The sequence below is a fragment of the Thermothielavioides terrestris genome, chromosome 2, assembly GCF_000226115.1.
Source record: "Thermothielavioides terrestris NRRL 8126 chromosome 2, complete sequence".
NCBI classification, from domain to species: domain Eukaryota; kingdom Fungi; phylum Ascomycota; class Sordariomycetes; order Sordariales; family Chaetomiaceae; genus Thermothielavioides; species Thermothielavioides terrestris.
This window is the reverse complement of record NC_016458.1, coordinates 4,263,020-4,283,677: the sequence shown is the minus strand read 5'-3', so window position 1 is coordinate 4,283,677 and position 20,658 is coordinate 4,263,020. Positions and strand designations below refer to the sequence as shown.

The following is a 20,658-nucleotide window of genomic DNA, read 5'->3' as shown; positions in this document are numbered from 1 at the left end:
ATGTGGTCCGAGCTCCTGCATGTTGGGGGACCCATGTCCCCTTGTCCCCATGCAAGGCAGGGACGTTTGGCTACGGGCGTGCGCAGAAGCTTGTTTCAGGTCGATCCCCAGCCCACCTGAGCTTGGCGTTTCGTTGATCCAAAGCCTCGGTCACCAGTGAGGTACGACTATTCTGCGGGCGTTGAAACACTATTCTGGATACTCCACGGCTGGGAACTTTGAATATGCATTCCATCAGCCAAGCGACCGCGCTTGCTTGCCGCGCTGATGGGGAAAGCGGAGGCTTAGAGCTCGGTCCGGCCGGCTGCTCACCATCCGGACTGATCCCGGCTTTCCGCGACAAAAATAGACCCTCGTGAACGTTCGCCTTACGAATCGAGGTTCGAAAAATCGGTATTCCGTACAGAGGTACTTAGTAAGAAGAGGACGGAGTGGGGAAACTAAGACGAAAACAAGCGCCAGAAGCCTCCGCTTACTAACCTTACGGCGCTTGGTGTAACTTCCAATGTGCTTGGTGTTGGCATTGGCGGTCGCAAGGTACCCGGCGATGGCTGTGAAGGTCCCAGACCAGGCGTCAAGAGGTGTCCCACAATGGACGTGCGACAGGGATTTGTGCCTTGAGTTCTAGGCAGAAAGATTAACTAATCCGTAGTGGGTCCCGCAGCTGACTTGTCGCAGGTCGGATTGGATCCGAGGCGACAAGCAACCAACCAGAATGTCATGCTTCGCGAATGCGTGACGCCGCCGACGAGTTGACGCCTATTTTCGTAAAAGTCTCTGCGCTTGTTTTCTGAGGAAGGCAGTCCTCCGTCGCCAAGATGAAGCCGATCGTGGGCGCGATGCAAGCCTGGTCTTGGTAAGTTGCTGCTGCGGGCCTCGGCTGGTTCGGTTGAGGCGCGCCCGAAATGGAGGCGGCTAACCCCTCCGCAACAGCGTCGTCATCTCGATATTTGCCATCATCATTCTGTCCGTCCTCGGCTTCCTCTTCAAGAACAACCATCCTGAGCTCGTTGGCGGCGATGAGGATCCCGAAAACGGGCCGGAAGTTGCGGCCACCGTCTTCACCGCCGTCATCATCTACGCTGTAAGTGTCCTCCCACTTCCGCTTCCCATCGCCCCGAGCTGGTGGTGGTGATGCCCAGTATGTGGACTGAGCATGGCTAACTATGCCGACTCCCAGGGCTTCCTCATTTTCTGTGGATTGCAGGGTCTGCTTCATCTACGCGAGAACCGGAGAGGCGCCATCGCACTATAGACTTGACATGGCTCGGTTTGCTCTTCCTGAATACGGCGTTTGAGGGTTCTGCTTAGAGACTTCGCTCTGACTTTTCGGCTTGCGGGATGCAGTCCTACTGTGTAACACATATGGTTCAACATGGCGTTTTTTGGCGGGCGGGTTAAGTGAGGCAAGAGAGTTGTTGTTCCATCGCTTCTCTTTCTCGGGTCACCGCTTGATGGACCTCCTGGGCCTTGGAGCGCGCCTATGCTTGCGCCAAAGAGAAGTCAGGGGCCTGCTATGCTGATGCGCTCGACCGGATCGAGTACCAGGGGGGAACGGTCCTGACGCACTCCTTGTCTTAGCGAATCTCTGATGGCCTGGCTGGCACCTTTGGTCCTCGCGGCGGTCGTCCGGCGCATCGTTCCAGTTTTGGTTGATTCTCACCTTACTGCCTTCATTACCAGACTCATGCAGAAAGCAGACTGGGGTGGTCAGTATCCCGGCCAGTATTAGAAAACGGCGTAACTTCAAGCTCCGACCTCGTTCCCTGCGAAACAAGCCGCAGCCATGGAGAATCAGTTGCGCACATTGGAGGACAACAAGCAGCGTTTACAATCAGATGGTGAAACAGCCTTTGATTCTCGCTTTGAACTCTCCTCGGCCGGAGACTGTCTTCGAGCTGTTGGAGCGTGGAGCAGATATCCCAACGGACAATGAGGTGTCAGGCTTCTACTCCTTCCCGGACTACACATTCACTCTTGCCGTCGAGTTGGGCCGTGTGGAGCTGCTTGGGGAATCATCAAGCGTACAGGTGCAGGGCTGCTGTTAGAGCACTTGGCGAAGCACACAGGTCTGCAACTGCAGGTGAAGCCTCGATATGATCAGAGCTTTACAGTTTACGGAAAGAACAGCTATGTTCCGATTCCGGGTACATCGTGCGCCTTATCTGGCGTGGGTTGACCGGACAACGTAGGAATGCCTGGGCAACTGCGCGCTGTCGTTAGCAAACCAAGCGGCACCCCGACGCCACCTCTCTTACTCGGTGCCCTAGCGGGCCGGATCGAGAGCGTGGAGTGGTTCCTCAGTGACACTCCATTCAGGCACTATCTTACCTTCGCGAAGTCCAAGGCAGCCCGTGACGATGCTAAGCTGAAGCACTTGGCTCAGGCACTAGGCGGATTCAACGGCGCCATTTCCAGATGGCTTGAAATCAGAGTACGCGTGCATGCATAGACCGCCGACCACACTTGGAGACTTGGGTACACAGGCTGACAACATCAAGATGACCTGGTCCTCCTTGCCTCTGTTTATGCCCTCCCAGGTGACATGGCGACAGACTTGGTGTCGTATCGAGTGAAATCTCTGCCACGGTCGGCCTCAGTCAAGGCAGCGAGCGGTGTGACGCCCCTCATGCTGGCCTGCCGCCCAAAAACTGGCGGTCATGCGCCGAGACCATGGCGCGGATCGGTCAGCCCAAGCGGACGCTGGTCAGCCTGCGCTCGGCCAACTTGGTTGCCCAGCGGCTGTGCATGCAGCACAGGGAGGCTCGCTGCCGGTTTCCAGCTGGGAATTGAGCACGACTCAGATTCTTCCGTCTCCCCTGGGCTTCAGGACGGCAACATGGACGGCGTCCGCGAGGGCACCGCGGAGGTCCAGCCCGCTGGCCCCGACGAGAGGCAGAAACGCCGAGGCACGGATGCCAATTTCCTCTAGATACGAAGGACAAAGTTCCGCGTGGGCACAGCCGAAGAGGCAGAAGATAGTTTCCGACAGCGGCGAGAGTGGCACTGATGGTAGCGCGCGAGACGGGGGTGCTGATGACGAGGATGACACGTTCCCGCTCTGCAGCAAGTGTGGCCGCCGCCACTGTGAGCTCTTCGCGAGGCTGGCTATTGATTGAGCCAACCGGTCGGAGAATGATGGAGGAACAGACAATGAGCGTTTTGTCACCCGGGCGGTTCGCGAGATGGGGGAACCGGACGACATGTGGCAAAGGAATCAGGCTGCGCTTGATGGAGCATTGCCTTCAAAATCGACGGCAGCGATGGCGCCTTGCCAGGGCAACCATCAGGGCCTTGAATGAAGCAGCAAGAAGAAGGCCCTTGGAATGGATAACCACACTCCAAGTTCCACCTGATTGCTCCCGATGAATTTCTTTTCCTCTTCAGTCCCTATCTAGTGTACAACCAACACCGCACTTCCCACTTCCTCTCTGTCCCGTTCCTCCAATGTTCTCCATTCCCAACCATGGTCCTCCAAACGAGGGGCGAGGTAAGTTACACGAGCAGAGGATTAGAAACACGGAAAACTGCTGGGAGTTACATCAAAGAAAGGTTCACCGATAACCACAAACTACTCGCAAGGGGGGTATGTATGCATGATGCTGGGTAGTTACAAGCAAAGCCGAATCCGAACACAAGCCAATTACAACATGAAGACCAGAACCAAGACCGGGAGTCAAAGAAAACAAGAGGGAGGAATGGAGACGCGATGCGCAGTAATAAGTGTATTTATTTCCCTGCCCCATTGGCACCAGATAAAAGAAGCAAAGACAAAAACAACGAATCTGGTATCTCCCTTTCGACGGCCCATCAAAACTGCTACCAAAAAACATCGTCGGGAAAAAAAAGGGGGCCTGGCTTGTCCCACAATGCCCCTCCTGAAAGCAAATAAACCGTGGGCCTGCCCATGCGCCGGCCCTAACTGCCCCGAATAGCGGAGCCTAATCCTAGAATCCATCCTTAAAACCAAGTTCTTCCTAAGCAACCCAATAATTCCTAAGGTTTTCCCGTGCCATCGCCACCAGTGGTTGTGGGAATAGCACGCTGTTCCGCAAAATAAATAACACCAAGTGGGCCGGCCATCGCTTTCCAGCCCGACCGATCTCGTGCTTGTGCTGCTTCGATAGTTGGTATCTACTGCCCACTCAAGAAAGGTAGAAGAGAATGCCCCCCGGGGATATAAGGGCGAAAAGAAAAAAAGGGAAGAGCGACAGCTATCCCTGACGCTCAATGCCATTCGGTTAAGCCCCCGCCCAACAGCGGGTTAGCTGTCTCATGGGCGCCACCTAGGCCGGAGGTCCTTAGGTTTCTCGGCCGCCGACGAGCTACTGCTCCCCTTGCGCATGGCCGACCGCGCGCCGGCCACGGCCTGCGGGCTCTCCCTCCCCGTGACGCTGGTCCCAGTCCCGTTCGCGGTGGCCGCGGGCCTCTTCGGCTGGGGCAGCATGCTGGTGCGCCTCGATGCCGCAAGAGAACTGGCCGGCCGGCGCGGGGTTGTGTCCGGGGGGGTTACCTCGGGTGGCTTCGGCGGCTGGAGCGAAGCACGTCGGTTCGGAGCAGCAGCAGGGGGGGCGGAGGAATGGGAGGCGAGGCGGGGCTTGGAGACCGAGCGCTGCGCGGTCGGCGGGCCCGGAGAGGCGAGGCGCTCGCGGAATGAAAGCAGGGGTCCATTTTTGGACGGCGTGTCTTCGGGAATGGGGGATGCGGACGCGGCGCGAGAGAGGGAGCTTTTAAGAGTGGGCAGCCTGGACGTCGACGAGGGTGTCGTGGCCGAGACGGAGCGGACCGGGGTAGGGGTTGTCTTGGCATAGGGACTCGGCATGGTTAGGGTAAGGGGCTTGAAGTTGTGGCCGGTATCAAGGTCGGACGTGTTCGTCGAGGAGTTCCACCTTGGCCGGTTGGTCAGCGATGAGGACGGCCGTGATGTCCGGTTCGCGGTCGGCGTGGCCGAACCCTCTCTGGACGGGACCGGGAGCAGTGATGATCTCGCGGCAGCGGGCTTTCGGGTCACCTGGCTGGCCGGGACCGGGAGCGACGACTGTCTGCGGCTCGCAGCTTTGGGCAGCTGGCTCGAAGCACTTGTTGACCGCTGTCTCGGGGCTTTGACGTTGGCCGAGTTGCCCAAGCCCATGGACGACATGATCACGGAGGAGGGCGGTGAGCTCTGAGGGGTCTCGTTCCCGCTTGCGAGGGTGGACATATCGTTTGACAGCATGCTGGAGACGGAATCTCGGAGCTGCTGATCCTTCCTGTCATTTTGAAGCTCCTCCACTGAAGCATCTAGGTCTGCCATTGCGTCCTTGAGCTCGTCCCACTTCGCCTGCATCTCGGCATGCAAACGAAGGATTTCTCCGTTGACCGTGAGCCGGTCCTTAAGGCCCTTGTCGATGATGGACAGCACCCGCTCGATGGCGGGGCCGTAGTGCGTCTTCTTGGCCTCGTAGTTTTCCAGCTTCTTGCTCATTATCGGCTGATTTGTTAGGTGCATCCCCGCGTCGATGGCCTCGCGGAGCTTCGCAACGCTCCTCTCGACCGACTCGTACATCTTCTGGGCCTGGCGCCCGGCGCCGCGGAACACAAGCACCCAGCGATCTTCGCCAAGCTCTTTTCGGAGAGATTCGGCATCCTGCTCGAGCTTCTTGTAGCTGGCATCGAGCGCGGATCTCCGCATCTCTAGCTCTTCGCACGCAGTGGGGAATATGCTCTCGGCCCGGGCTTCGAAGACTGAGAGCCTCATGGGCAAGAAATCCAAGGAGGCTCGCAGCGGTTGCATCCTCGCGAAGAGTGCCAGCAGGCTCGAATCGTCGGGGGAAATGCCCGTCGTCGCTGCGGGTGAGGGCGAGGTGGGACTGACGGGAAATGCGGGGAGGCTAAAGCGGTTATTCGTCGCCTGCAGTCTCGAAGATGCTCGGGGCGTGTCCTCGACGATGGTCTCCAGGTCCCCAATGTCCATGCCGTCGCCGGTTGCGACAGCAAGTGCCGACTTGTGCCGTCGCTCCTCCATCTCAAAGACCAGCCTGGCGAGCTCGTCCATCTCGTTTTCAATGTCCCCAAGCACCATGTTCCACAGCTCCTCCCATTCCATGGCGATCTCGACCTGAGTCTTGACGTTGCGCAAGGTGTTACGCATCTTGGCCCATTCCTCGAGGATGGACTCCATCTGGGCGACAGCTCGGCGGAGGTCGTCGGCCGGCACAGAGGCGATGTCTTCCCGGGCCTGCAATTCCTCGATGGCGCCCACGTAGACTTTTATCAGCTCCTCGAATCGGAAGATGGCATGTTCCACTTCCTCGACGCCCTCGCGTCCTCCAGCAGCCGACCACTCGACATCGTCATCGCTCTCTAAGCCCCCTATGACCTCTGAAGCCTTGTATATCCAGCCACGGATCTGGTCGGCGGCACCTATCAAGGCTTTGGCAGCAAGCTGGGCTGTCGGGATGGCGGAGACCTTGCTGGACAAGGAGTCGGCATCGGGCAGCTGTATCGAGGTGAGCTGGGCAAGCTGGTTGGCAAAGGAAGCTCTCGAGAGCGTGTAGATGGAGCCGGGCCGCTGCAGACCGAGGGGGTTGAAGGGGATTGAATCCGGGTTGAAGACCTCGCGCGCGGTTGGCGTGGTAGGGTTCGTGGCGCGCCGGGTCAGCGGTGGCGTGTCTTTGGGGAGAGGCGGCGGGGGGATCTCGGGCGTGTGGGGCGCCGGTGGTGGCCGCGTGTCTCTCGCGATGTGCTCATCCCTCGTCTCGGGCTGGGCTTTGACGCCGTTTCCGTTGGTGTGGTCGGGCAGCCGGTACTTGTTTGTGTCCATCTCCAGCGGGCCGGAGGCGGCAATCTCCGGGAGCAGTTCGGGGTTCGCGGCAGCAGGGGCGACAGCAGGGGCAGCGTCGGCAGCTGGCTCGTCGCGCTCCGCCTTGCCGTGGGACTTGTCCGACTTGAGGCTCGATAGCGACGGGATGCGGACGATGGCGCCCTTCCAGGGGCGGCCCCGCCGCTCGACGACAGTATTTGCCGAGTTCGCAAGATGCTGTTGGTCCAGTCTCCTGAGCTGCTCTTCTGGGAGGCGGCCGACGGGCTCGAGGTGGTGGTGGGACGGCGGCGGCGGCGACGATTGGCGAGCCGCGCCGAAACCAAGGGCTTTTAATCGTGCTGCCAGCCCCGGCGATGGCTTCCGCGCGCGGTGGTGGGTTGATTCCGAGGTGGACGCACTGGTCAATGATGGCTCATTTGCCGGGAGTGGAGGGTGCTGGTGCTGCTGCTGGTGTCGCTGCTGGAGTTGTTGCGGCGGCGATTGCTGTGAGAGCGACTTTTTTGGCGGGTCGCCAAGGTGGCTGTGGGCAGTGCTGCGGCCTGTGCTGCTGGCCTGGTGCTGTGGGTGTTGCTCCTGCAGTTGGACCAATTCGCTAGAGCCGTCGGAGGTCAGCACGACGGCGGCGGCGGCGTCGGTGCTCGCATCGTGGTTGACACTGTCGGCAAAGGTCGGCGTCGTGAGACTATTATGGGCTGTATCGCCACTGCCGGGAGCAGCGGCTGCTGGAGTTGTCATTTATCAGGAGGTACCTAGCGGCTGCCAGGTTTTGTTATGCCCAGGCTACAGAAGTGCTCGCTGCCCGGAATGTTGCACAACCTAGGTGCGTTTCGCTGCGACTGCGGTAACTCTGGCGCGGTGTGCCACCACTGCAACTGCCCCCAAACGGCAACTCTCCAAACCGACCAACTGGGAAGCTTTGGGCCTGCTTCGGTCACTGACGCTGATACTGCGGGCGGGAGATAGGGCTCGCCCCACAGAAATTGGACAGGGTCCTCCTGGCTGCTGCTCGTCCAACTGGTTGGAATGCATCAGTTCTCTGCTCTGGGGAGCGCACTGCGGCCAACGACTGGCCCGACGGCATGCTGCGGCGAATGGGGGATGGGAAGAGGCAGAACAGGCGGGAACGACGACAAGCCAACCGGACAGCGCCAATGGCGAGCGTTCGTGCTGATCCAAGGCTGCTTTGAGCATTGTTTCCGCCGATCCGGCGAAGAAGCGAGACAGACCTACCTGCGGAAGACTGTGCAAGGTAATCTCCCTCCTTCTTCTGTTTCGAGAGGGCGAGGCTCCTCGACCTCAGATAACTGAACTATGTACGGGCTGTTTGGATTGGGCACGACGCGCGTGGAAAGGATGGCATGGCATATGGCATGGCATGGCTTCTGAACGGAGTACTGTGGTGCGATGGGTAAGTTCGAACCCCCTGCTGGGTTCTAGCCGGGGTCATTACAGGGGATGATGTGTTTTGTGGGGCCAAAACATGACTGCGCAGCGCGATCTTGCTGGAAAATTGACCGTAACTTACAGAAAGCTGATCCTGGTCGGTACTTGACAAGGGGCTGAAACTTTTGCTCGCAACCACAGTATGTAGTGTAGTATGAAGGGCTGAATCCAGAGTCAAATTCCCTGGTACGGAGTTTTCCGTGCTTCCCTGGCGAAGAGTCTTCCCATGTGACCAAAGCCAATCTCCTGGCTCAGCAAAAGCAAAGAACAAGGAAACTTTGCTTGCGCCGCCTCGAGTTCCCTTAGTTATCTTTTCCCTCGATCCAACCTTCAAAAGCCAGGCATAGAATATGTACCCACTTACCTAGGTCGGGAGTTTGTCAGTGAACCGTATACACTGCTGCGCTTGTGATGGCGGTGGATTTTGGTCCGTCATGCCTGGAACGTTCCAAATCTGCTCCCACACGTTCGGGTTTGGGTCGGGCTATTCCCATTCGTTATCGATTTCAGGTTCCGACCCCGCGGCAATTGATTACCCCTGACAGGGATCGCTTCGTGACGGACCAGATCTGGAATGACCAAGTCCATGGTGAAAAACGCGGCTCTCTGTCTCGGGCAAAACGCTTACATACATACATGGTGTTAAAAGAGAAAGAGAATCGACAGACATGGCGTGTGGACGTGTAATGTTGGCGTTGACTTCGGGTCTGTGACCAACGGTTCGTCATCGGGATGGAGAAGAGAAGCGGGTGCCAAGAATGGGCAGAACGTTTTGTAATGTAATTATGCAGGGCGGGACTGCCCGGCCGTGGCAATTCCTTCCCGCTGCAGAGAAATTTGGAAGTTTCTAGGCCGGAACAACAACACTCAGTCCTGATCAACACGAAGCGTGACGGAATTAACTAGTGTTCGGATTCGTACCTTACTTGCCTTACATAAATAAGCCCCGTTAGTAACCGCGTACTGTTTTGCACGGAGCAGGCAGAAATACGAGTCAAGCAGCGTTGCAATAAAATAACGTTAATTTGTATGGATGTGTTCTTCCATTGTTACCCTTGGTTTCTCCTGCTGATGGCAGCCAATGACAGGAATTCAGCATCCTCGACCCAAAGGGGAAGGCATGCGAATTCAAATGCTCTTGTCCTTCGTTACCTGGGCATCATCGGAACATCCGGGCAGCTTTTCTCCGTGCCTCTCCACTAACTACAGTACCTACCACAGTACACTACTGAGTGCACAGGGCACAGCGCCCAGGAAGAAAGAGAACTTCAGGTAATTAGAACTCTGCACAATGTACAGATGTATGAATGTAACTGTGTACATGCGGTTGCATACTGTGGTAGGCCTTCACGGCCTTACCCTTTCACAAAGAACGAAAGTCCCCGTTCAGGAATGCCGCGGGGATGCTCCACTGCTAGGTGTGGAGCCGGGAAGCCGTTGCTTCGGACGCGTCGCGTTTCCCCCCACCACCGACCTTCTGGAACCCATTCACGTAACGCTAGCTGATTGCTGAACCCACCCACTGCAAGCCCCCTGGCTGCGCATCAACCCCGGAGCGTTTTCCCGGCCCGCCCATCTGTCTCATCAGCAATTCTTCCGCCTGAAGTCATCCGATCCGGTCCTCTCACTTCTCACTCCCTCTCCGTCCCAAGCAACGCTGTCTTTATTCTGTTTTGAGTCTGTTGTCGCAAGTTGCCATCGTCTTTCTTCCGAGTCCTCGGCCTGTCTGCACCGGATACCTTTCGTGCGGCGGTGGGTGCCGAGCCGTGCCTCCTCATCTGTTTGAGAAGGTCACGGGTATTGGCCGCCGTAGTCCAGCCGTCCTGTCCCCTCTTGTTTACTTTCCGGGCGCTCGCCTGAAGAAAGGGTCCCCAGCGAACCGGCGTACCTCAATACGAACCGATACGCGTGACCATCAAAAACCAGGAAGAAGAAGCCAAAACTACGCTGCAAACCGTCGAATCGGAGCTTCCGTTCCTCGCCGTCCCGCCCGCTGCGTGGCATCCGGTCCCTACAAAGATGGCCGCGCCGTCCGCCCACTCCGCCCCCCGGAGCGTCTCGCCCGCTCCCGGTGCGCTCCCGTCCCCGGCCCTCGGTGCTTGTCCGGGCATGTCCCGCTGTCTCTCGACAGGGTCGACTGCCTGGCACGCGTCGGCAACCACCGAGGCCTCCCACTTCCGTGAATCCCTCGGCAGCGATGCCTCGAATTCCTCGCGACACTCGTCAGCGAGCTACCGCTACTCCGACAGTGCCGTCGGCGACCGGCTCCGCCCGCGGGATTCCACCGGCGGCGTGGAGCCTACGATCAGGAGGAGCTCCAGCAGGCGGCGGGGTTATATGCGGCCGCAAGGCACCGACTTCGCCGCCAGCGCCCGGGCCCGCGAGAGCGTTCTGAGCCTGGGCAGCATCGCCCACCTGCAATACTACTTTGCCCGGACCGGCTTGCTCGACGGCAAGGGAGGGCGCCTGGCACGGAGGCGAGACAAGGCACACACCCTAGACTTGTCCGCCTTGGACCCGAGCCTATTCCTCACCCCCAAGGCCGGCAGTGACCACGACTCGAGCTATGCGTCCATGGGGAGCAGCCCGGATCTGACGACGCAAACTGGTTTCGGCAGCGTGACGCTGGAGGCTGGCACCATGGTCGAGTCGCCTGTCGAGGAGCACCCTCCGGAGCAGCAGGACGAGGACTACTTCTCGGACGAGTTCGACGAGGATGGCCCGCACATGCTACCGCCCACGACGAGCACCTATATTCACCGGGAGAAGCATATACCCAAACCGCCGTCCATGGCCGAGTTGAGGGCCGACCTGACCAGCTCGCTCGATGTTGCTGAACAGACGCTGCGCGAGGCGAAAATCGCCAAAATGCCCTCGGGGATTACGGTCAAGATTGAAACCGTAGACGGCCGCGAAGAGGACGGCCAGCCACAGCCCCCAGCTTCGCGACGACCCTCTGTCCCGTCAGCCGGCTGGTACGAGATTCAAGGGATGAACATCCTCGATGTCATGACGCTAGCCATCCGAGCCGCCAAAATCTACTACACCTCCCACGACCGGCCCGACCGCCTCGACGCCATCAAGTCAGAGAAGCAGCTGCGCGGCGAGTTGTTGTCCGTCATGGAGATCCTGAAGCGCATGGCAACTAGGGGCTTTGCCGGCGGTATGCGCGACGACGAGTTCCGCACCATGGACGACTGGATTGCCGCGGTGCGCGCAATGCTAGCAGCCGAGGACGCCATGGAAGCCCGCGAAGCGGCCGAGCGGGCGACCTGGACCTGGGTCCACCCAGAAGGCTGGGAGGGCCGCGAATTCGAGCGCGAGGAAGCCTTCATGCGCTCCATGCTGGACGGCCCGGACCCGATCGAGAACATGCCCGTCATACCCAAGTGGATCCCCATCGACCGAACCCAGCCCCTGGACTCGCAGTCGCTGCCGACCCCGTTCCTCGCTGCGCTCTCCAACGGGCAGCGCCTGGTGCAGCTGCACAACTGCGCGGTGCGCAAGTCGTGCCGCCGCTTCGGCGCCATCCCGAGATTCTACGCCGACACCCAGAAGCCCTACCGCGCCGCAGATAACCTGCGGTACTGGCTCAAGGCGGCCGAGCTCCGCTGGGAGGTGCTCCTCAAGGCGGACCCGCTGGGCCTGCAGTACAACACCGCGCCGGAGCTGTGGCTCGAGTTCGAGGACGCGGTGCTGGGGTGGTGTCGCAAGGTGCGCGAGGAGATTGCTGCCGAGCTGTTGCAGGAATCCCAACAGCCAGCGACGCCCACGTCACCCTCACAGCCCCGCCCTGAACGGAGCCTGGCCGGCGCCGTCTCGGACGCTGCTGAGGCTTCAACGGATCCATGATATTTCAAAAGTCGGCGGACAAAAGATGGATATGCCAGGGGTGTGTGGGGGGTTTTAATGACTGGAAAGATGTTACGACTCCTGATCTGATAGACTGCTTCACCCAGCTTCATCCTTTTTTGCTCGATCCATTTTTACTCACTTCCCGTTCCTCCGGCGGCATCGAGCTATGCCCCCTTTCTCCTTTCCTTCTATCAACTTTGTTCCACTTCACCCTGCTTGGGTTCTTTTCGATCAGCATCTTGGTCTCTTTTTCTACCCAGCATTACTTTCTTGCATCAACCAGGAGATGGGCCCTTTCCACAGGACCACTTCGCTTCTCTTCTTTTGCCTTCTTGCAGCCCAGCTACCAGTCTGGGCTCCACCGTTTACGCAGCTGCTCACGCTAGGCATCTTTGCATTCTGCCCTCCATGACAGGGGCCTCTAACTTAACTGTTCACTCCATATTTAACCTGGCTCGTCCCATATCCCGTATATAGCTCGGCATATACCCCAGCATACAAAAGCGTCGTGGGATGGAAGGGAGGAGAGGAGGCGTAATGGTGTTAGGTAATCAACAAACATACCTCGAAGAGAGACAGAGACCAGTGAAAAAGGATTGGGAATTGAGAAGATTGAACAGCACTTCTCAGAAACAGCAAGCAAAACTGTCCCTCGGTAAATACATGGCGTGCGGTGGTGTGGTGTCGCTTCGTGGTTACTCAACCCCTGAATATCCTGCTTGCCCACTCCAAGAATTGCTCACGTTTGTTCGCTTGTGCGGATGAACACGAGAGATCCCACACCAAAAGTCTTGCCACATCACGCTCATCATGTGATTAATGCCATGCATGCTTGCCCATGGTCCTTGTTTGACGCGGCTGACACTTATAAGGCAAAGCGTGGTTATGTATATATATACGGTTGCTGAGCTATATACACTACAGCATGCCATGCAGCAAAATGACGATCATTGAATCATCATTTCCCCTCCTCCCATGACTGCCATGCCTGAAGTGCCCGAGAATTCCTCCTCTCTCTCTGAGAGCAAAACATAAGACTTGTGAAAAAGTCCAAGACTCTGCTCCAGAAACGAAACCCGGAGACCGACCGCCTAACTCCTTCCAAAGTCTTCCCACCTGTCTCCTTGTCCCGATAACGCCGTGTCAATGCTTGTCTAAATGCTGCCCGCCCCAATGCAAATTGTTTAAGCAGATGTGTGCAAAAGCCGTCGAGATTGCAAGCCGCCAGTTGACCGTCTGCAAACAGAGTTGGTTGTGGTTGAAAGCTGGGAGGATTGGATCATGAGAGGAGTGGGCATGAGATTGCGGTTCTTCGCCCAGCCATGGGCCAGAACGCGAGACGCGAGATCGGATCGCGGGAAGGGCGTGAGAGGAAGATGAGATTGCGGTTTCACGCAACGTGAAATCCGCGATCAGAAAATGGGAGGTGTGATCAGACCGCGGTAACAGCCGGGCCAAACCTCGCAAGTGCCGACCAGACCGCGCACCAGAGATGGGATAGCGGTTCTGGCACAATAGCAAGACAAGAAGGGATGCACCCTTGTTGTCAAAGACCATCATCCCTCAACCCTTCTTCATCGGCCCGAACAGTGCCGCGGATCCGCAGGCAGGAGAGGTGGGCTTCAGTAAGGCATGGTGGAAATGCCGCTGCCCAGGCCAGGCTTTTTCGAGCCCGAAGCGGACTTAGTCCGCGCGTTGCCCACTGGTGTGTGGGACCTTCCAAGCTGTCGGCTGACCGACCCCTTGTGCTTGGACACGCCACTGGTTGAGCTGGCCCGCGAGAACGAGTGCCCACCGCCTCGATGCTTGTGGTAAGGTTTCTTCCCGCCCCTATAGCTTGTGCCTGAAGCTCTGCCGGCCCCTTCGTGGCTGTACAATGCGGTGGCCGCTTTTTTGCTCGCCATATTAAGTTGCTCGAACCGCCTTTGCCACCGCTGAACTGAAGGGTTCTCGGCATGGTCGGCGGGTGGCGATGCTCGGGCAGCACGGTCGGCAAAGTAGTGAGAGGGCCCAAGGTCTTCCTCAGCCTCCTCGTCCTCCTCATACCCGTCCTCGCTGGCATCGCCATCTTCCTCTTCGCGCCCCAAGCGGAAGCCGCGGCTGTCACCAGACATTTCGTAGTCCTCGTCGTCGCTGATGAGGTCGACAACTTCCTTCTTCTTCGCCCGTGGGGGCGCTATCACCGCGGCAGAGGACGACTGCGCCGATTGCCCCATCATTTCCCGATATTGGGCGTGGAACTGCTGGACGAGCGAGGCGAACTTAGCGCCGTATAAGTCCACCTTGGTCTTGTCGACGCCACGGATGGTGTACATTTGGGCGACGCTTGTTGTCCACCGGATTGCCATCTCCCGGTATTGCTGCTCGGTGAAGAGCGGGCGACGCAAGCCGTGCCTGTTGCGGAGGCTCTCCTCCACCTCGTGGGCTCTCGAGACAAAGGCGTGGACGATATCCTGATGAACTTCGTCGAGCCCAGCTTCTTCGAGGCGCGGGTCGCGGGAGATGGGGGGTCCCAGTTCGTCCAGTGTTGCCTGCCGCTGCTGGGGCGGGTGACGGCGGCGGGGAGGGCTTGGGTCGAATGCGTCTTCTTCCTCTCCGTCGTCGGAAACCACAAAGTCGTCCTTCTCGTAGCCGTTTGGATGCAGTTCCGGGCCATCATCACTCTCCCGGTCGTCATCCTCTTCGTCCAGGACCGTCGCCATCACAGATTTGTCTTTCCGTTTCCTCGACACGGAAAGGACGGGCGAGGAGACGTTCGTAGACGGCGGGGGTCGTCGGCTCCGCGCGGTTTTGGTGGCCGCGGAAGGCGCGTCATCGAGGTTGGTGGTCCGGCTTTGGTCCCAGGCCTGGGCGGGTGCTGGGTCCGTCCTTGGCACTGTTAGGCGAAGGCGGCGTTCGCCTTCGAAATACCCTCGGGCCACACGATGTCCAAGCTGCAAAGAGGGTTAGCGGCATGGCATTGCCAGCACTGATCTGCTGGAGGGCTCTTCATTCAATGGAGGAGGATTCTCTCACCTGGAAGTTGGTGATGGGAATGCCGTTGCTCTCGCACAGCAGCTGTACGTCGGTCAGAGCGCCCTCATCATGGAGGGCCATGACGACGCGTTGGACTTCGTGGTTCTTCATCCCCTTGCAGCGAGCGAAGCCAGCGATGGCTTGGTGTTTTCCCACGTTTTTGCTGGCCGTGACGATCTCGACGAGCTTGCCCAAGGTGACCTTTCCCAGCTCGCGCACGGCTTCGAGGAGAGCCAAGGCGCAGTCAGTGAAATCTTCGAGGACCGCGGCTCCATTCTTCTTCCCGTTGCGGCAATTGTCACACTTGTCGTTGCACTGCGCGGCGTCGAATCTCTCCCCAAAGTACTGAAGAATCTGGACTCGACGGCACGTATGGGTGCTCTCGCAATAGGTGACCATGCGGTTGAGCATGGCGTGCTGCCTCTCCTTCTCCTCCTTCGGCTTGTCCTTGTCTTCGTTGATCATTCGTCGCAGAGCAGGGACATCGCCGTAGGAGAAATACAGGTAGCAATCAGAGGGCTGTCCGTCTCGGCCCGCGCGGCCCGTTTCCTGGTAGTAGCCCTCTAGGCTCTTGGGCAGGTTTTGGTGGATGACGAAACGCACATCCGGCTTGTCGATGCCCATACCGAACGCAATCGTGGCCACGACGACGTGGATCTCGCCCTCCTGCCACTTCCGCTGGACTTCCGCCTTGGACTCGGGATCCATCATGGCGTGGTAGTAACGAGCCTTGATGCCGTGTTTCGTCGCAAGCGTGCTGGCAGTCCCTTCGGCGGACTTGCGCGACAGAGTGTAGACGATGCCGCTCTGCCCGGGGTACTTCTTGGTGATCATTTCGCCCATGCCCTGGATAAAGCGTGTCTGCTTCTCGATGACCTCGTAGTACAGGTTGGGCCGGTTGAAGCTCTGCGAAAAGACCTCGCAGCCTTCCATGCTTAGATTGTGCTTGATATCCGCGATGACGTTGCTGGTCGCCGTGGCTGTCAGCGCCATCACGGGCACCCCGGTGAACGCCAGGCGGAACTGCCCGAGGGCCTTGTAGTCCGGCCGGAAATCGTGACCCCAGTGACTCACGCAGTGAGCCTCGTCGATGACGATGCGCGCCAGCTTCTTCTTCCGGTACAGCGTCTCGATCCCCTTTCTGAATGCAGGACTGCTGGTAAGCATCTCGGGAGTAGCATAGAGCAGCTGGATGAAATGCTCCGGATTCTCCTCGCGGAAAACACTCAAGATGTGATTGCGGAGCTCGCTGTTGATGCTCCCGTTGAAGGACGTGGCGAGGATGTTGAGTCGCTTGAGATGCGCGACCTGATCGTTCATGAGACTCAGAAGAGGAGAGATGACCAGAGTGATCCCTCGCGTCTTGCCCGAGTTAACCATGGCGGGCAGTTGGTAGCAGAGCGACTTTCCGCCTCCGGTGGGCATCAGCACAAACGCGTCTTTGCCGGCCAGCGTAGCGTTGATGGCCTCGAGCTGGTTGTGGCGGAATCCCGTCATCCTGAAGCGATCTTTCAGGGCGCGGCGGACATCCTCGGACCATGGATACTTCATCAACTCCAGATTGATAGAGGCTTTGGGCTGTCGCAAAGGCGCGCTCTTCGCAGTAAGCCGCTTCCTCACCGGAGGCCCAGCATTCCCGGACGATTCCGACAGTGCTGACCGCTCGCGGTGCGCGTGCGGGCGCGCGGCGAGCATCGCCTGTTGCTGCTCGAAGCTGTTCGCAACAGCCAGCATTTCCTCCTCGTCGCTACCATCCCCAAAGTAGTCAGTCACCGACGTCCGCGTGAGGTTGGTTGGCGTCTGCGCGCGCGGTTGTGGAAGGTCCGGCCGCGGCGGCGAGCTGTGATTGTCCAGTGCCATCCAGTCCTCATCGTCGCCACGGTCATAGACATCATCGTCATCGCAAATTTCGATGCAGGTTCTCTCTCCCGTGTTGACCTCAATGCTCAGGCTGTTCGACGTTGCTGAACCGCGGGCCTGCGAGGCGGAAGGGGCTGGGGGCAGTCTGAGGGCGCGGGCTGAGCTGCTGGCACGAGCGCCATGGGTTCGGATCTGGGACGACTGGGTCTGCAAGACGACTTGCGAGTTGCATTCGGGAATCACTGGGATCTTGTTGGACGAGTCATCGAGACGAAGCTTGTGTGGGGGCTGGGTAGCGAACACGACCGGAGTGGTGGGCGAGTCGGGAGCCGCAATCGAGTCGTTCGGGTCTTTGAGGAAGTCCAGATCGTCAATGCCGGCGGCCACCAAGTTGCGGATCAAAGCGGCCTCCTTTTTCTTAATCTCCTCCGACAGCTCGTCGAGCCGGGCTTCGTCTTCCGTGGTGTCGAGGCCGTCGGCAAACGCATTTCCCAGTTCAGTCAACAAGTTCTCCCGCCTGTTGCTCAACTCCTTGAAGGTCTTGTGCTCGGCCTCGATCGCGCTCAAGGCTTTCTGCCGTTGCACCAAGGCGTCCCGTGCTCTCCGTATCCGGTCCCGCTCGTCCTTCGGCGCATTGACCCGTAAACATTCGGTAAACTCCTCCTTGTTCTTGCGCAGCTGATCTTGGAGAAACAGAGCTTTGCTCTCCAACACTGACGGGCGGGCGAGGAACAAGCCCAAGATGTTCTTGTTCCGCTCAAGCGAAGCAGAAGTTTGAGAACCCTGCGAGTCCTGCTCGTCTCGGCCATCTTGTCGAGGCAATGCTTCGTCAGAACGGGGCTCGCCCGTCGTGTCGCTGCTCGGACAGTCCACAGAACTCTTGGGATGCGGAGTCTTTGAAGGACGCAAGGGGTCCGACGACCCCTTGGGCCGGGTCTCCAGAGGGGTAGATGAGGGGGTTTCGAGATTCGCGCCCATGCTTTTAGGGGCTACGGGCGGTTGGTGTGTGAGTGGGGCGATGCAATCGTCCTCCGAGTCCAAAACGATGTCGTGCCTCGTTCTCTTGGGCTTATTGCTGGTCTGAGCGTAGAAGCCAACCTCGAGCTCCGGGTCTTCGTCATCGAGCGGATCGGGCGAGGAGGGTGTTTTGCGCTTTCGGCTGGACGACACAAGGTCCGGCCGGGGGAGCGGAGGAGACGGTGTCCTGTTCAGACTGCCGTGAGGCAGTTCAAAATCGCTTTCCCGTCTCCCCTGTTGGGCGCTACGAGTCATGCCGCTGGTCGACTTCTGTGCGAACGTATGGCTAACGTGGGATGCTAACCCAGTGGAAAGCTGGGCGCAAGGGCTCTCGATGCCCGTGACCTGAGCAGGAGGCTCGCGCCTCCTGGCGACGGATTTTAAAACCGACGAAGGCGGAATGAGGTCGTCGATATCCGGGAACTCGTCTTCATCCCCGCGGTGACCCGACGTCTCCATCTTGTGCGCACCTGATCCATGGGGCAAGTTCTCAGCCCCAGGCTTCTTGACGCGACTGGAGATGGGCTCGGGGCGCTCCGCAAAATCCTCGCGCCACAGCCTCTTGTCTTCTCCAAAGCCTAGGACCGAACTGGAACCGTCGTACTTGTCTGACTCGGTCAGGTCGAGCGGGTCGGAAGACAATTGATAGTCGACGTCGGGGGCGCCAGCCGTCAGCGGGGCGGAGCGTGGCTTCCAAGCGTCGCTGCAGCCAGAAGCTGGGGACATGGGATTTTTGTGCGGCGAAATTGAAGTCGAGGGCGATGCGCGCGCGAGGGATGCCGAGTAGGCGCGTTGAAGCGGGCCAATTGAAGCTGTTCCCGTTGTGGGAGCGGGAGTCGGCAAGGGCGGCGGCCTGGCGGCTGGAGTCGGCCGACTGGAAGTGGTAACTGGTGAAAGAGGAAGACGGTCCATTGTTCTCTCGTTGCCGGTCGCCTTGTAAGTGTCCCGCAAGTGAGCAGCAGATCGGGTTGCATCTGCAAGGGCAGCCGGTTGTGGTGCGGGGACGGTCCCGGGAGTAGGACGAGAGTTGGGTGCAGTGGCAGAGGAGGAGGCAGAGGAGGAAGTGGAAGTGGAAGGCAGAGGGGGGTTTAAAGCGTGGTGGGCGCCGCCGCGGGGCTGTGATCCGAAGTCAGGCCTGCCAGACCCGGCGGGGAAAGAATCTGAAGCGAAAGAATGGGCGAGCCGGTCCGGGGCAGCAGCGGCGGCGGCGGCGGCGGCGGCGGGAGCAGCAGCACCAGCACCAGCACGAGCACCAGCACGAACACCAACACCAGCATCAATTCCACCAGCTCCAGTACCCGCAGCCGCACCAGCACCCGCGCTCGCACCTGTACCAGCACCCGCACCAGCAGCAGGCAGCTGCGGCGCCGTGGGCGGCGACCGGCTGATGTTGTTGAGCAGCCAGGCCAGGTGCTCGCTGAGATTGTTGCGGGTCATCAAGTCTCGCCGCAGCAATTGTCCCGGACTCGGACCGCATGCATCCGGGCCGTAGGACTCCAGCGGATTCCGGGGAGGGGAGCAGAAGAACCTCGTGGGGGACGAATGGCGCGCAGGAGCCAGCGTGTTGGGCGTGTTTGGCTGAGTAGGTGGGGACCCTTCCGTGCGACGAGCGGGACGCGTCTCGCAGCAGACGCGACATCAGGTGCTTTGGCGCGAGGGCTTGTGGGGCTCTCCAGTGAGCTGAAGTGGGGCCTTGCCCTGAGCTACCTTATGGGCTGACGGCAGGGGTCTCCGACAGAAAATACAAAAGCCCGTTGGAAATAGCCAAGCGTAGAGGATACCGCTATAGCGAGGAGTTGCAAAAGTTGCCTTCTTGAGTACCCGTAGTTCTCGTGGCCGAATGGAGGACTGAAAATCCTCGCTGCACAAGCGGCCGCGATATGCTGTGGTATTGTGGCGGAACCCGTTCAGCGTGGTGAGCGATGGCCGAGTTTCCGTGTTGGTGGATAGGAATGTGGTTGTAGCTCGAGGAGAATAATTGTACAAGCAGTTTCGAGGCTCCTGCCTTTCCATCCGTGGTAGACACCGACGTTCAGCGAGATCTCCTGCTTGACTGTTGAGCACAGGCATCGGACAAAAACAGGGATCATCACAAAAAATAAAAATTAAATGCCACGCTGGAGCCGCACTCACTCCAACAATGAAACAGACTTCTCGCACCGTTCGGCCGTCGTGGCTCTCCTCTCTCTCTGGTCCCTTCCCTCGCCTCGCCCTGCGCCCGCGGCAGCTTTGGCCCAAGCCCCTTGATTCTCGCTCTCCATACCGCATTTCAGTTTTCGCTGCCGGCGGCCGGCGGCCGGCACTACGGCGACGACGCCTTGACCGGCCCCCGGCCTCGCTTTTCCCGCTGCTCTCAGAACACTCCGGTGTAGTCACCTCTTTCTTTCTTTCTTTCTTTCTTTCTTTTTTTCTTTCTTTGTTTCTTTCTTTTCTTTTTTTCTAGGTGTGTGTCTCTAGTCGGTGGCTATGATATAAACAGCTATTCCTTCGTCTCATGCCTTCAACTCTGCTTTTCACTTGCCCTTCATCCCTGTGCCCCTGGACCATGAGCCTCGTCTCTCCCAGCCCAAAAATGAGAACAATTGTCTAGAACAATGCTAATCTGTAAGTACATTTTGGCATGGATAAGCCCGAGCTGCTGTCTCTAATGCTGAGGGTACCATTCT

The 20,658-nt window shown here is 58.8% G+C and overlaps 6 protein-coding genes across 6 annotated transcripts; 3 read left to right on the top strand and 3 right to left on the bottom strand.

The window, feature by feature from the left end:
* Window positions 1-746: 746 nt before the first annotated feature.
* THITE_67476 (uncharacterized protein) lies at window positions 747-1,605 on the top strand. The gene is made up of 3 exons (XM_003652294.1): window positions 747-856; window positions 934-1,084; window positions 1,181-1,605. The coding sequence occupies exons 1-3, from the start codon at window positions 819-821 to the stop codon at window positions 1,253-1,255; spliced, it is 264 nt and encodes an 87-aa protein (XP_003652342.1). The 5' UTR covers window positions 747-818; the 3' UTR covers window positions 1,256-1,605.
* A 589-nt stretch (window positions 1,606-2,194) lies between these two features.
* On the top strand, window positions 2,195-2,932 carry THITE_111024 (uncharacterized protein; the record flags this gene model as incomplete). The annotated part of the gene is made up of 2 exons (XM_003652293.1): window positions 2,195-2,434; window positions 2,783-2,932. 2 exons carry the CDS (start codon window positions 2,195-2,197, stop codon window positions 2,930-2,932), a joined length of 390 nt encoding a protein of 129 aa, XP_003652341.1.
* Window positions 2,933-4,104: 1,172 nt separating this feature from the next.
* On the bottom strand, window positions 4,105-7,759 carry THITE_2113714 (uncharacterized protein). The gene has a single exon (XM_003652292.1). It carries the CDS (start codon window positions 7,535-7,537, stop codon window positions 4,274-4,276), a length of 3,264 nt encoding a protein of 1,087 aa, XP_003652340.1. The 5' UTR covers window positions 7,538-7,759; the 3' UTR covers window positions 4,105-4,273.
* A 2,388-nt stretch (window positions 7,760-10,147) lies between these two features.
* THITE_2113712 (uncharacterized protein) lies at window positions 10,148-12,355 on the top strand. The gene has a single exon (XM_003652291.1). The coding sequence runs from the start codon at window positions 10,265-10,267 to the stop codon at window positions 12,095-12,097; it is 1,833 nt and encodes a 610-aa protein (XP_003652339.1). The 5' UTR covers window positions 10,148-10,264; the 3' UTR covers window positions 12,098-12,355.
* Window positions 12,356-13,293: 938 nt separating this feature from the next.
* THITE_2113711 (uncharacterized protein) lies at window positions 13,294-18,859 on the bottom strand. The gene is made up of 2 exons (XM_003652290.1): window positions 15,116-18,859; window positions 13,294-15,033 (listed from the first exon to the last, which is right to left on the bottom strand). The coding sequence occupies exons 1-2, from the start codon at window positions 18,716-18,718 to the stop codon at window positions 13,723-13,725; spliced, it is 4,914 nt and encodes a 1,637-aa protein (XP_003652338.1). The 5' UTR covers window positions 18,719-18,859; the 3' UTR covers window positions 13,294-13,722.
* THITE_2113709 (uncharacterized protein) lies at window positions 18,860-19,589 on the bottom strand. The gene has a single exon (XM_003652289.1). The coding sequence runs from the start codon at window positions 19,267-19,269 to the stop codon at window positions 19,081-19,083; it is 189 nt and encodes a 62-aa protein (XP_003652337.1). The 5' UTR covers window positions 19,270-19,589; the 3' UTR covers window positions 18,860-19,080.
* Between the last annotated feature and the right edge of the window lie 1,069 nt (window positions 19,590-20,658).

Coding starts and splice junctions, on each gene's coding strand:
- THITE_67476 (XM_003652294.1), top strand. CDS start 819: ATGAAGCCGATCGTGGGCGCGATGCAAGCCTGGTCTTG. Junction 857..933: donor GCGATGCAAGCCTGGTCTTG/GTAAGTTGCTGC, acceptor CCTCCGCAACAG/CGTCGTCATCTCGATATTTG. Junction 1,085..1,180: donor CCGCCGTCATCATCTACGCT/GTAAGTGTCCTC, acceptor GCCGACTCCCAG/GGCTTCCTCATTTTCTGTGG.
- THITE_2113714 (XM_003652292.1), bottom strand. CDS start 7,537: ATGACAACTCCAGCAGCCGCTGCTCCCGGCAGTGGCGATACAGCCCAT.
- THITE_2113712 (XM_003652291.1), top strand. CDS start 10,265: ATGGCCGCGCCGTCCGCCCACTCCGCCCCCCGGAGCGTCTCGCCCGCT.
- THITE_2113711 (XM_003652290.1), bottom strand. CDS start 18,718: ATGTCCCCAGCTTCTGGCTGCAGCGACGCTTGGAAGCCACGCTCCGCC. Junction 15,034..15,115: donor TTCCCATCACCAACTTCCAG/GTGAGAGAATCC, acceptor CCCTCTTTGCAG/CTTGGACATCGTGTGGCCCG.
- THITE_2113709 (XM_003652289.1), bottom strand. CDS start 19,269: ATGCTGGTGTTGGTGTTCGTGCTGGTGCTCGTGCTGGTGCTGGTGCTG.